This window comes from Chelonoidis abingdonii, chromosome 1 (assembly GCF_003597395.2).
Source record: "Chelonoidis abingdonii isolate Lonesome George chromosome 1, CheloAbing_2.0, whole genome shotgun sequence".
NCBI classification, from domain to species: domain Eukaryota; kingdom Metazoa; phylum Chordata; order Testudines; family Testudinidae; genus Chelonoidis; species Chelonoidis abingdonii.
In genome coordinates this window covers 337140456-337152509 of record NC_133769.1, presented here as the reverse complement: position 1 = coordinate 337152509, position 12054 = coordinate 337140456, and the positions used below count along the sequence as shown (strand labels likewise).

The 12054-nt window shown below is 42.4% G+C and overlaps 1 protein-coding gene across 5 annotated transcripts in view; it reads left to right on the top strand.

The window, feature by feature from the left end:
* Positions 1 to 11809, top strand: part of SLC35F2 (solute carrier family 35 member F2) — a 42971-nt gene extending 31162 nt beyond the window's left edge. For all 5 annotated transcript variants that reach the window (XM_032790698.2, XM_032790697.2, XM_032790696.2 and 2 more), the window contains 2 exons: positions 319 to 473; positions 10230 to 11809. In XM_032790698.2, the coding sequence (XP_032646589.1) occupies positions 319 to 473; positions 10230 to 10454 (380 nt within the window). In that variant the 3' untranslated portion in view covers positions 10455 to 11809. The remainder of the gene's footprint in view (positions 1 to 318; positions 474 to 10229) is intronic.
* The last annotated feature ends 245 nt before the right edge of the window (positions 11810 to 12054 follow it).

Sequence of the window (12054 nt, the reverse complement as noted above, 5' to 3'; positions counted from 1 at the left end):
CCCCCTCCTTCATCTCCCTGTGATCAATGCCTGTATAGAAATTCAGTACCTCCTCCCTGCCTTTCATCCATCCACACAGCATCTGAATCTGTACAAGACTTTCCCTGTTACTGTAATTTTCTTTCTTTCTTGTTTTTGCCATACAAGAGAGTTATGCATAAGGAACTTCCTTGTACTCAGTCTAATTAACATTTATTATTTGAATTACTGTAGCACCTGATAAAATATGCAAAGATTTACAATGTCTGAAGAACATAAGCCTTTTTTGCTCTCTTATTATTCATTCCTTTTAGTGTAAATTGTGGTCTTGTTTTACAGCGTTACTATTCGTGGCTTTTGCCCTCTGTATGTTCGGGTTGTATAGCTTCATGCCAGTAGTGATTAAAGTTACTAGCGCTACCTCTGTCAACTTGGGCATTCTGACAGCTGATCTCTACAGTCTTTTTTTTGGACTATTCCTTTTTGGCTATCAGGTAAGCAAAGATTCAATCGTAGTTTCAGTTAAGTTTCATTCCAAAGCATAACTATCTTAACTGTCTCTAACAGCTATTCGCAGTTGTGAGTTTGTGCAGATTACGTCATTCGTTTATCATGGAAATGAAAAAGTTGATCAGAAGACTCAAGTTTAATCGCATAATACTGCACTGTTAGGTAGATGGTGATTTAAAATTCATTTCACACTTTCTGGATTAAGTTGCTAAAGAGCATTGCAAAACCCTCAGAAAGTCTTGCAATCAGCGCAAGAAACTGTAAATAAATTAGTGATTCATCCTAGTCCCAGAGTTCTTTTCTTAATCCGTATTTTGAATCACCTTAACTTTGGGAGTGTTCAGATCTGGTCAGCTGTCACAGGATATTAAAAAGTTCAGATCCAAAAGTTCAAGCGTGTCTACATCTGAAGCAATGGTTTGGACTGATCTCAAAAGTAAATGTTTTCTGCATGTTTAATTAGTTACTAGAGACATCTGTGAGAGAAGAATCAAGCCTATGCAGTTATAGCTCTGAACAGAATGAAGACAAATGTATCTGTTCTACACTCTGACTAGGACATTCTGTGGAACTGCTTCTGTAAGGCTTGTTTCTTTTGCATTCTGTTGTAGCTGTGTGGTCCTATTAAAACCAACTCTTCCACTCTAATTGATCCTTTGTATCCAGAGTCATTCCCGAGCTCACTATCACCTTTTTAATCATTGACCCTCTCAGTGGATGGAAAAGCTTAGTGAGAAGCTTGAGAACTTTGCTTAAGAGGCTTAGCTGTATTACTCCAGGAGGTCACTTGCCCTCAGCCATACAGAAATCAAAAGCTTTTATGTCAAATTTGGTTCTAAAGGTGAAGGACCATTTATTTTGGTTCTGAAGCATAAGAGCAGAAGTATTGTAGTGTCAAGCACACACAATGGCTAGAGTTTCCTTTTGAAGAGATATTTAGCAATTGACATTCCCCACCAGATTACAACAGTTTTGAGCATTAATAAATTTTGGATCTAACTTACTGAACAGTGTTCATTTTAAAAATTAAGTAAATCTGAGAGACTGAAAATGTCTGCACAGTGCATTGTAATCGGCAGCTCAGTTACTGCATTCATTTCTATGTTACCTATCAATGATGTGTCTTGGCACCAAACGGCTAATGGCGTAATTCAAGAAGAGATAAGACATTTATATGGCTAATAGTAAATATTTTTAAAAGATAAGTAAGAATTTTGGAAGGGACATATATAAACCCTGAACCATGAGGCTTTAAGACAACTTGTTACTTTGGATGTTGGGAGGAAGCTTTCCCTAGAGGCAGATTGTCCCATAATTGCCCGCTGCAGAGTTCCTTGCATCTCTTTCTGAAGCATCTGGTACCAGCCGATGTTGTTGGTTTAAAAAAAGAGAGGTGAATTTCAGAAGGCATTGGGGGTAAATTATAAGAGAATTTCAGGCAATATAAAAATAAGAGTGAAGGACACGATAGGAAGTGGAGGAGATGGCAAGACTAATTTCTTGAAGGTTAAATTAATTCTTTGCTAGTGTCTTCACAAAGCAAGTGGAGTGAGTGGTGTTTGAAGCCATCAGACATTTTTCCTGGGCAAAAGGAGCAGTAATATACTCTGGATTACACTATGAATGATCAAGAAATGAAATTGTCTGGAGAATGACAACTCCACAATCAGAGCGCTTCTATAAGTAATTTAAAACAGCCAAGGGGAGGCAGCAAGAGAATGGAGCAATACTAATGCAGTGCCTACAGTTACAAGCAGGTCTAAGGGGAGAACTAGGTAACTACACACAATTTTTGCATATTTAACAGCAGCAGAGTTGTGTTATCTTTCTTTTGCTGTTGCGCAAAGACACCAGGAAGGATGTTTCATGGATTATAAAGGTATAGGGAATTGAATATACTACAAAAAATGCAAGAACCACTCAACTCTTACTGAAGAAGAAGAGTTTTCTCTTGTCACCAAATAATATTCCATATAAGGCCCCTCAGAGCAAGGCCAGCTCTACAGTTTTCGCTGCCCCAAGCCATGCGCCGAATTACCACCGCGGGCGGCAGGGTCAGTCCATGTGCCCTTAGGGAGGCAGGCGCGTTTCCGCGGCTGCGGCAATTCGGCGGCAGCTTCTATGTTTAGCTGAAGCTGTCCGCGGTGGCAATTCGGCCACTGCTTGGGGGCAAAACAACAGGGATTGCCACCCCTTGCAGATTGCCGCCCCAAGCATCAGCTTGGAATGCTGGTGCCTGGAATCGGCCCTGCCTCAGAGGTTGTTGCAGGTGAAGTTAGAGTATCTCTTTCTTCGTCTTAGCTTTATGCCACAGGGTGCCTTTATTCTACTATACTTTTCTGATTTGTGCTAACCCCAGGGGTTCCTGTTTGTGGTCTTCCAGTACATGATGGTTTTGTTAAGCTTTGCCATTATTGCCACTTGGAATAAGCTCATCACAGAATGATATCTGGGGTGGAGGAAGTTCCCATTTCTATTCCTGCATGGTGCTGTGAGCCCTTGCCTACCACTGGAATCAATAGGAATTAGGACACTTGGCCTCTTACAGGATGATGCCCACAGGGGGCCTTCATATGGCCAACCCTCCCGTTCAGAATTACATTTTTACCCCTTCTGTCATTGTCTTACATGCAACTGCAGCGGAGATCTGAAATACAATGCCAAATATCAAACAAACCAAAACCCCAAGAGCTCTCCAAAGACTGAGCAGGCGGGAGTTTGCTTGCTACAAATATTTTCTGAATGTGCTTCTGTTGTATAAATGTCTAGGAAAGAGTCTGTTGCAAATCTGGGCACTAGGTGGAGTTACCAGATTACCAATCACATTGATAGCAGATTTTAGACTTGGTAGTGGATGGTGCCTTGTCTAAACACAAAAATTGTGCAGATTTAACGAAAATTAGTTTCTATGTGATTTAAATTGGTGCAACAAAGCTTGACTGAATAGAACAGAGGAAAAAACTGAACATAAATAAATAAAAACTTGTTCTTGAGTGGGGCTTTTAGTCCTCTGAACTCAGCCCTGTTCCCACATATAGTAGCCTAAAAGACATGCTGAGGGTGTCCTGGTGGAAGGGGAAACAAAATTTGCTTGCCAGAGGGCAAGCAAAACAATGCGAGAAAACTCAGTTTATTTCTTCACCAGTGTGAGGCATAAAACACACTGGAGCTGTGAAACTACCAAGGCAAAAAGTGTCAAAGAATGGAACAATGTCTTACTTTGTGCCTGGTGAATAACCCCCTTTCTGTTTCAGTTCCAAAGGGAAGGGGCTACAGTCAGTGTCACACATTTCTCCCCATCCCCAAGTTTAATGAGTTCAACCCAAATGAGTTCTAGTGACACCAGATTACTGAACAGCATTTCTGTCTACTTTAATCCCACCCCCCATACTTATCTGGCCCCATCCCCATCGTATCTGAGCACTCTCCCAAACATTTAGCCCCACACCATCCCTGCAAGGTCAGGAAGGATTTTGATCATCGTTTTACAGATAGAGAATCTGAAGGCCAGAGAAGTGAAATAAGTTGCCTAATGTCACATAGGAACGTCTGTGACAGAGCTAGAAATTGAACCCAGTCCAGTGTGTACCGGAAGGGTTAAATTACATGTCTCTGCCTATGAGTCTGTGGTGAGAGGGAGGATGGGAGACCCTTTCCTGCCCCAGTGCAGGAAGCAAACATGGTGTGGCTGCTTCGGTTATTAGGGCCCAGTCTGATTCCCATCGCTGTCACTGTAAAGACTGCCTTTGTCTACACAGATTCAGATTGGCCTTCAGAGCATAAGTGAGGGAGGCCAGCCAGCAGTAGTCTTAGCATGGAACACTTCAGGAGGCATTTGTGTAAGCAGGGTGGGTGCGTAGCCCTGGCTTTACACCTCTCCCCACAGAGCTAGTAGGACGGTGCTGGAGGAATGCTGGCTGTAGCTTTTGACAAATGCTGCTTTAGTGCTTTCCTCTCAACTTCCGCAGCCATCCATCTAGCTAACTAATGCTGTGCTATCTGTTCAGGCATTGAGATTTACACACAGGAAGAATGACTCCAGCCACAATGCTTGGACTATGATGGAGCCGCCTCCCCCTTGCACGCCCCCTGCACTCAGAGCCAGGATTTAGCCTTTATTCTTTTATTTCAGGAAAAGTATCTCTGCCTTGGTGTTTAAGATACATACCTTATTATTCTCAAGCACATGCTCTAATGTTTAGGGTAACTTATGTATCAGAAAATCCACTTTTAATTTTCCTAATCTCTAAAAAGTTGAGTTGCCTGCATCTAAAATGGTTTTGTGTCTGTGGGGCAAATCCCATACTGAGCATAGGCAGAAGTGGGAGGATGCTTTTCTTGGTTTATAGGCGACCAGGCTGATCACACCCTAGCACAGGTGCTGGAACTGCCAATCATGGAGGCATGCACCACAGCTGGGACCAATAAAGGAAAACAAGCCCAGATATAAAGAAAGGAAAATGGAGAGGGCTGTGGAGGCAGAAAGGTTTGGGAGAGAGTAGGGACAACAGCACCATGCCCAGCTATCACTAAGGCCTGGTCTACACAACAGAGTTGAGTTGATTCAGAGCAGCTTATGATGACCTAACTATGGAAGTGTTTACACTTAAATGTTGCTCCTGCTGACGTAATCGCCCTGCTACGCCTATTTAATAACTCCACCGCCACAAGAGGCATAGAGCTAAGGTCAATGTAGTTAGGTCAATGTAATGTCAATGTAGACACTATGGCTACTTAGGTTAACCGTTACTGGCTTTCAGAAGCCGTCCCACAATGCTCCACACTGACAGTACAATTGAGTCAAGCGATTCTGTTGAGGATGTGCACTGCTGACATGAGCAAAGTGTAGGCACGCACAATTAAAGAAATTACTGCAGCAGCTGTTTGCTGACATAAGTTAGGTTGACTTAATTTAGTAGTATATACATGGCCTAAGAAAATGATAGGGAGACAAAGGAAGTCTGCACACCAGAGTTTAAGGGCTGAGTGACTCGTTTTATGCTAAGTTGATTGAATGGGCTAATGTGAAAAAGAGAGGGGGACAGGTTAGGAGGAAGCTAAGACCTCTAGAGAGAGACTGCCCCAAGAGCAGTTGGCAGTATTCTATTGAAAAAAAATCCCAGTGGAATTTGCATTAAAGTGACTGGTAAATATTCTGGAATAATTGGTGTCAGTACAAGACATCAGTGAAACAATTAGGTAAAACATAAATATGATTGGAAAGCTTAGGGAACCATCATCTCTAATTACAGGATGAACGTAAGTTTCAGCAGTCATTTTGTGGGTACTCACATATGGGCTCCAATCACCCCTTTTGCTTATGTGCAGTTCTTATGCCATGTGATAAACTCAGGACAGACAGCTGCAAGGGGAGGGACGGGTGTAGAAATCAGTCTCAGACGGTTAAAAGAGCCATTGGCCATTATCTTTGAAAACTCATGGCGAACGGGGGAGGTCCCAGATGACTGGAAAAAGGCTACTGTAGTGCCCGTCTTTAAAAAAGGGAAGAAGGAGGATCCAGGGAACTACAAGCCAGTCAGCCTCATCTCAGTCCCTGGAAAAATCATGGAACAGGTCCTCAAGGAATCAATTCTGAAGCACTTAGAGGGGAGGAAAGTGATCAGGAACAGTCAGCATGGATTCACCAAGGGCAAGTCATGCCTGACTTGACCTACATATGGCCTTCATTGGGGAGATAAGTGGCTTGTGGATGAGGGGAAAGCAGTGGAGTGGTTATTCTTGACTTTAGCAAAGCTTTTGACATGGTCCCTCCCACAGTAATTCTTCCAGCAGTTAAAGAAGTATGGTTGGATGATTGGACTATAAGGTGATAGAAAGCTGGCTAGATCATAGGACCAACGGGTATGATCAACGCGCCATGTCTAGTTGGCAGCGATTTGAGTGGAGTGCCCCAAGGGTCGGTCCTGGGGCGGTTTTGTTCAATATCTTCATTAATGATCTGAAGATAGATGTGGACTGCACTCTCAGCAACACTTGCAGAGTGACACTAAACTTGGAGGAGGAGAGATTATGAGAGGGTAGAGATAGGATACAGAAAGGACCCTAGACAAGTCGAGGACTGGGCCAAAAGAAACCTGATGAGGTTCAACAAGGACAAGTGCAGATCCTGCACTTAGGACGGAAGAATCCCATTCACTGTTACAGAACAGGGACCGAATGGCTAGGCAGCAGTTCTGCAAGAAGGACCTAGTGCTACAGTGGATGAGAAGCTGGATATGAGTCAAGAGTGTGCCTTTGTTGCCAAGAAGGCTAATGGCATTTGGCGTAAACTAAGGGTATGCCAGCAGATCGAGGGATGTGATATTCCTCCTCTATTCGACATTGGTGAGGCCTCATCTGGAATACTATGCCAGTTGGGGGCCCACACTACAAGAAGGATGTGAAAAAATTGGAAAGAATCCACGGAAGGCAACAAAAATGATTAGGGGCTGGAGTCACGACTTATGAGGAGAGGCTGAAGGAACTGGGATTGAAGTCTTACAGAAAGAGAAGGAGTGAGGGGATTTGATAGTACTTTTCAACGACCGAAGGGTTCCAAAGAGATGGATCTAGACTGTTCTCAGAGGTACCTGATGACAGAACAAGGATAATGGTCTCAAGTTGCAGTGGGGAGGTTTAGATTGGATGATTGGAAAAACTTTTTCCCTAGGAGGGTGGTGAAGCACTGGAATGGGTACCTAGGGAGGGTGGTGGAACCCCCGAGCGCGTTTTAAGGTCAGGCTGACAAAGCGTGGCTGGGATGATTTAGCTGGGAATTGGTCCTGCTTTGAGCAGGGGGTTGGACTAGATGACCTCCTGAGGTCCCTTCCAACCCTGATATTCTATGATTCTATGAAAAGGCCCTCCTCCCTATCAACTGGGGGATAACTACAGGTCAATCAGATTCAGCTGAGAAAGGGTTACCAAAGTATCAGTTAGAATCAGCTGAGAGGGAGCTACCTGAGGTTAATTAGGATCAGCTGATTCCAACTAAGGGCTGCCTGAGACCTTTTTAAACCCTCCCCTTTTGGGGAAGGAAAGGAGGAGAGAAGAGAGAGAAGGAGTCCTGTTGCCAGGGGGTTAGGAGCTGCAAAACAGTGAGCCTCACCAGGAGGAGAGGCTGCATTCCCTCCTACAAGGGAGAAAAATAAGCTAAAAAGGACTGGGGAAGAGAAGGAATGGACTTCCCCTGTGCCCCAAGGGGGACTATATTACCCAAGCCTGTCTTGCCAGGGCTAAAAGCAGTGGAGGCTGGGGAGACTGAGAAGGTGCCTTGCCACAGCTGCAAGCTATTCAGTGGCCAAAACTTTCTCCAGTCCATATTGTAGCTGTCTGTTGTACATAATGCACTCAGGCCTCCTATCAGTGACAGTGGGAGATTCATGCATGGTACAAGCTTAGGCCACAGAAATCCACAATGGAGATGAGAGTTGTCTGTCTTATTCCAAGTCACAGCAGGTGCTATGTGTCCAGAAATCCCATGTTCAGCAGTGAAAGTGCAAGTAAGAGGGTACAATCATTGTTCTCATTATCTCCCTTTAAATCCCTGAGGAAACTGTCCTACAACCCCCTCCTTGAGAGGCAGAGGCATTCCTGGGTGGGTCCAGGTATAATCTTCATGTTTATGGCTGGGTGTGTCCCTCTGACCTGGCAATGGCTCTGCACCTAAGCTAAAACTTTCAAAGGTGACTATTTTGTGTGCCTCAAGTTTTGGCTGTGCCCCAAAAAGGGCCTGAATTTCAGGGCTGAGTGCTCAGCGTTTTCTGAAAGTCACGCCCCCAGATCAGTCACTTTGAAAGTCTTAGCCACAGATCCTAAGAAGAATAATCCTTTTGGAAGCAGCAGAGAATCCTTTTAGGTGAGGCATAGCAGGGGAAGCTGTGCATGAGAATGCTTATTAGATATTATGGGCACCAGTACACTGTGCTTTGCTACGTCTGTGTGCCTGATGAGAATTTAGCTGCCTGTTTATAAGATAACTATGGACATAAACCGAAGGCTCTGTGAAAACAGACCCTCTTCGTGGGAAATAATAAATACAATTTAGACATCCACTGGCAAAATTCTGTCTTCAGTTTAAACTTTTGTAACCCTGGAGTAACTCCATTACAGGTAAGAGTTTCTCCAGATTAACATCAGTGTAACAGAGCAGAATCTGGCCCAATTTACATAATTTCTGAAATCTTTAAATTTAGAAGCTGAAGAGGAGTTGGAATTGTAGCAGCTATTTATCCTTCATTAGTAGTTCAACTTCAGTTGTACCTGTGTGACCACATTAACCTAAGGCCCCTGTCCATTTTGAGCCAGCTCACCTCTCCACGTGCAGTATTATGTGGTGCCCTTCAAAGTGCTCAACTATCAAAGGGGCTTGAGTCTGAAGTCCCAATTTTTCCTTCATTTTGTGACTGTGAAAAGTTACTCGTTTTCCTCAAAATTGAGGACAATGTTTGGAAAGTTCTAGCTAGTATTAATGGCAATACACCAAGCAACTGAACTTATTTATAACTGGGTTGCTACACTGAATTCTGATTCAGCTGAAAATAATTTTCAACACTGACTTTGTCAGCATTAATTGTATTCGGTAATAGAATCGTCTTGACATCAGAACTGTCAGTACAAGTGTTAACAGAGAAATCAAACAATACAAACCTCCACCAGAATTTATGGTATTAGACAACAATCATAAGACATAATTGAAAATCTCAGCCATAAGACAATAAGCACAGATAACAAAGATGTAGGGAACAATCCTGCATGAGTTGAAAGCAACGGGAATTTTTCTACTGACAGCAAGATCAGGCCTGAAAAGAATATTATGCCTGTATTATTACTGGGGAGCTAGTTTTGAGCAGGATATTTTGATTTCAGTCATCCAGCTGCTTCAGTAATTATGGTGTTGGGAAGAAAATCTGTACTTTTTGTGTCTGCTGACAAACTATTCCCAGCTAAGGGTAATTTGACCCTTTTACATTTTAAATGCAATTTTATAAAGTCAACACTTTAAGTAGACTCTTATTTTCCTATCAAGATGGTTTGTAATAATCCTTCCTTTTTTAGAATGATAACAGTTTACTGGATGATAATAATGGACCAAATCCTGTTTGCCTGATCCACCTAGTCGTCTCAGTTATCTCTTTACACTGGTATAACTTCTGTGAAATTAAACTGGTACATATCAGGAAACAAGAAAACCGGTTTGGCCCAGTAATAACACGTATATAGCCCATCAAATGGTTCAAAGTGATGTACAGCGCACCTACTGATCTAGTGACTTGCAGAATTCCAACAACAGGGACAAATTCTTTCTCACAGGTGAAAGTCTGGAGCAAATCCATCACAGAATTTCACCATGTTGCACTTAAAATTGAAACCACTCAGTGGTACATTACATTAGTGTTCACTTGCATAAACAATTACTCCTTGCCATCACCATATCTAGAACCATGTTATCCTTGGACACATCTGTCAAGATGGGTGTCTAAACTTAGGAAAACAATTCCCTGTATACCAGTGTTAAGAAGGGGAAGTGGAGAAGAACATTAAGGTAGTCTGAGTCTGACAGTGTACTAAACTTCTGAGTTTTGTTTTTTGGGCCCCATATACTATGGTGATGGATGCACTCTAAATATTGAGACATAAAGAAAGTGTAGCTGTAAGTGATGCTCTTGCTTCAAGGCACAATCATAAGACAGGATTACTGACCACATCTATTTCCCTTCCCCTCCCCATATCCTTGTCAGTTTTCAGGTCTCTACCTGCTGTCTTTTGTTGTCATTATGGTGGGCTTCGTTTTGTACTGTTCTACTCCAACTCGAACTGCAGAAGAAGCTACAACCAGTCTGCCACAACCAGCCAGCATTGGGTTTGATAACCTTGGACTAAAAATTGAGGAGAACCACCAGGAAACTCCGGCTGCTACCGTACAGTTTACTAAAGAAGAAAATGTGCGGGTGAACACGGGTTAGAAAACTAGCAGCATTTTAAAAGAAGCTTTTGTACTGCCAAATTTATCCCTCAATATCAATATGGAGAACTGCTCTGTTGCCAAAGGTGTACATCATGCTGCATTTGTTTTTGTACACTGGATAAACACTTAGCTGATAAGGCCAGATCCTCAGTCAATGAAGATATGTTAATCTAATCCAAATGAAGATCTGTCCCTTAAGGTGAAATAGAAAAATATTTGGAAGCCTCTGGGAAGTGACAGAACCTTATGTTCAGAAAGTTTGATTAATTTAAGAGCAAATGCTTTGTAAAGATGAAGCCAAATCTAGTTCTCAGGTCACTAGCAGGAGCAGAAATCCTTTGTTGTGTGTTAATTTTTAAGTGCCCAATCCTGCAAGGTGCTAAGGGAGTGTCCTCTGCTCCCATTGGAATGAGTGGGATTTGAAAGCACTCAGCACTTCTCAAGAGGCCCTCAGCACCTTGCAAGATCTAGCTCTATGTGCCATAACACATATGTTTGCAGTGTTGTGGCTGTGTTAGTCCCAGGATATGAGACACACAAGGTGAGTGAGATATTTTTTATTGGACCAGCTTCCATTAGTGGAAAGGACAAGCTTCCTCAGGTCTCAGGAAGGAAGCGCTTTGTGAAGCTTGAAAGCTTGTGCCTTCCACTAACAGAAACTGGTCCAATAAAAGATATTCCTCATCCCCCTTCTCACTCTCTCTCTCTCTCATAATACCTAGGTACATCTACGAAGTGATGTAGAACCTCATTCCTTCACTGGAGCCATGTGTAAAATTGGCAGTCCACATTTTTTTTTAAAAAAAAGGGGAGATGTTGCTAAGTGAACGTGGGTGGGGATGCTGCTGTCACCCCACGTCAGTCCACTCTTGGTAGCAAAAATGTGTGGCTCTCCAAAATGTTAAGTACTGTTGCTAGACTTGTAGTTCATTTGTCTTTATTTGTGCCATTTTTTTTCATTTCTAATCTGTGATTAAAACGGATCTGTCACTACATGAAAGTGAGGTTTTGAGATTGTTTAGACATTCTATGGCCAGACTTGTAGGTGTAAATTTGCATACTTCCACAGAAGCTGTGTCAGTGGATACCAGCTGAAGATCTGGCTCTCACTCTGTTTTTGCCTGTTGGAATTTTACTTTCTGTTAAAGACTGTATGTATTGATTTTTACTGACCAAACTATTTTTTAAACTAACAGGTTTTGTCTTAAATGGTAAATGATCCTCTTTAGAATATACTGGTTATCAAATGACAATGTGATTGTTTTTTGTATAGGTCAGTTGTAGTTTATTTGAGCAAAATGGTTTATTCAATTTTCTTTAGAGATCATAAAATAAATATTAAGTACATAGTGAGGAGGCTATTCTTCAATATTGCCTTTACATTGAATACTCCATACAGACAATGATTAGAAGAGCTGCTGATGCTTTGGGACAAGCTTTGGGTCAAATTTTCTGCTGCCTTGCACCTTGTGTTACCATTTGCACTAGTGCAGAACGAATGCAAAATACTACCACTCAGGCTTCATAGGTGAAGGGTACAGAACACTGAACCTAATTCCTTAGTTACAGATCAGACTGTTACAGTGTTGTAGCCATGT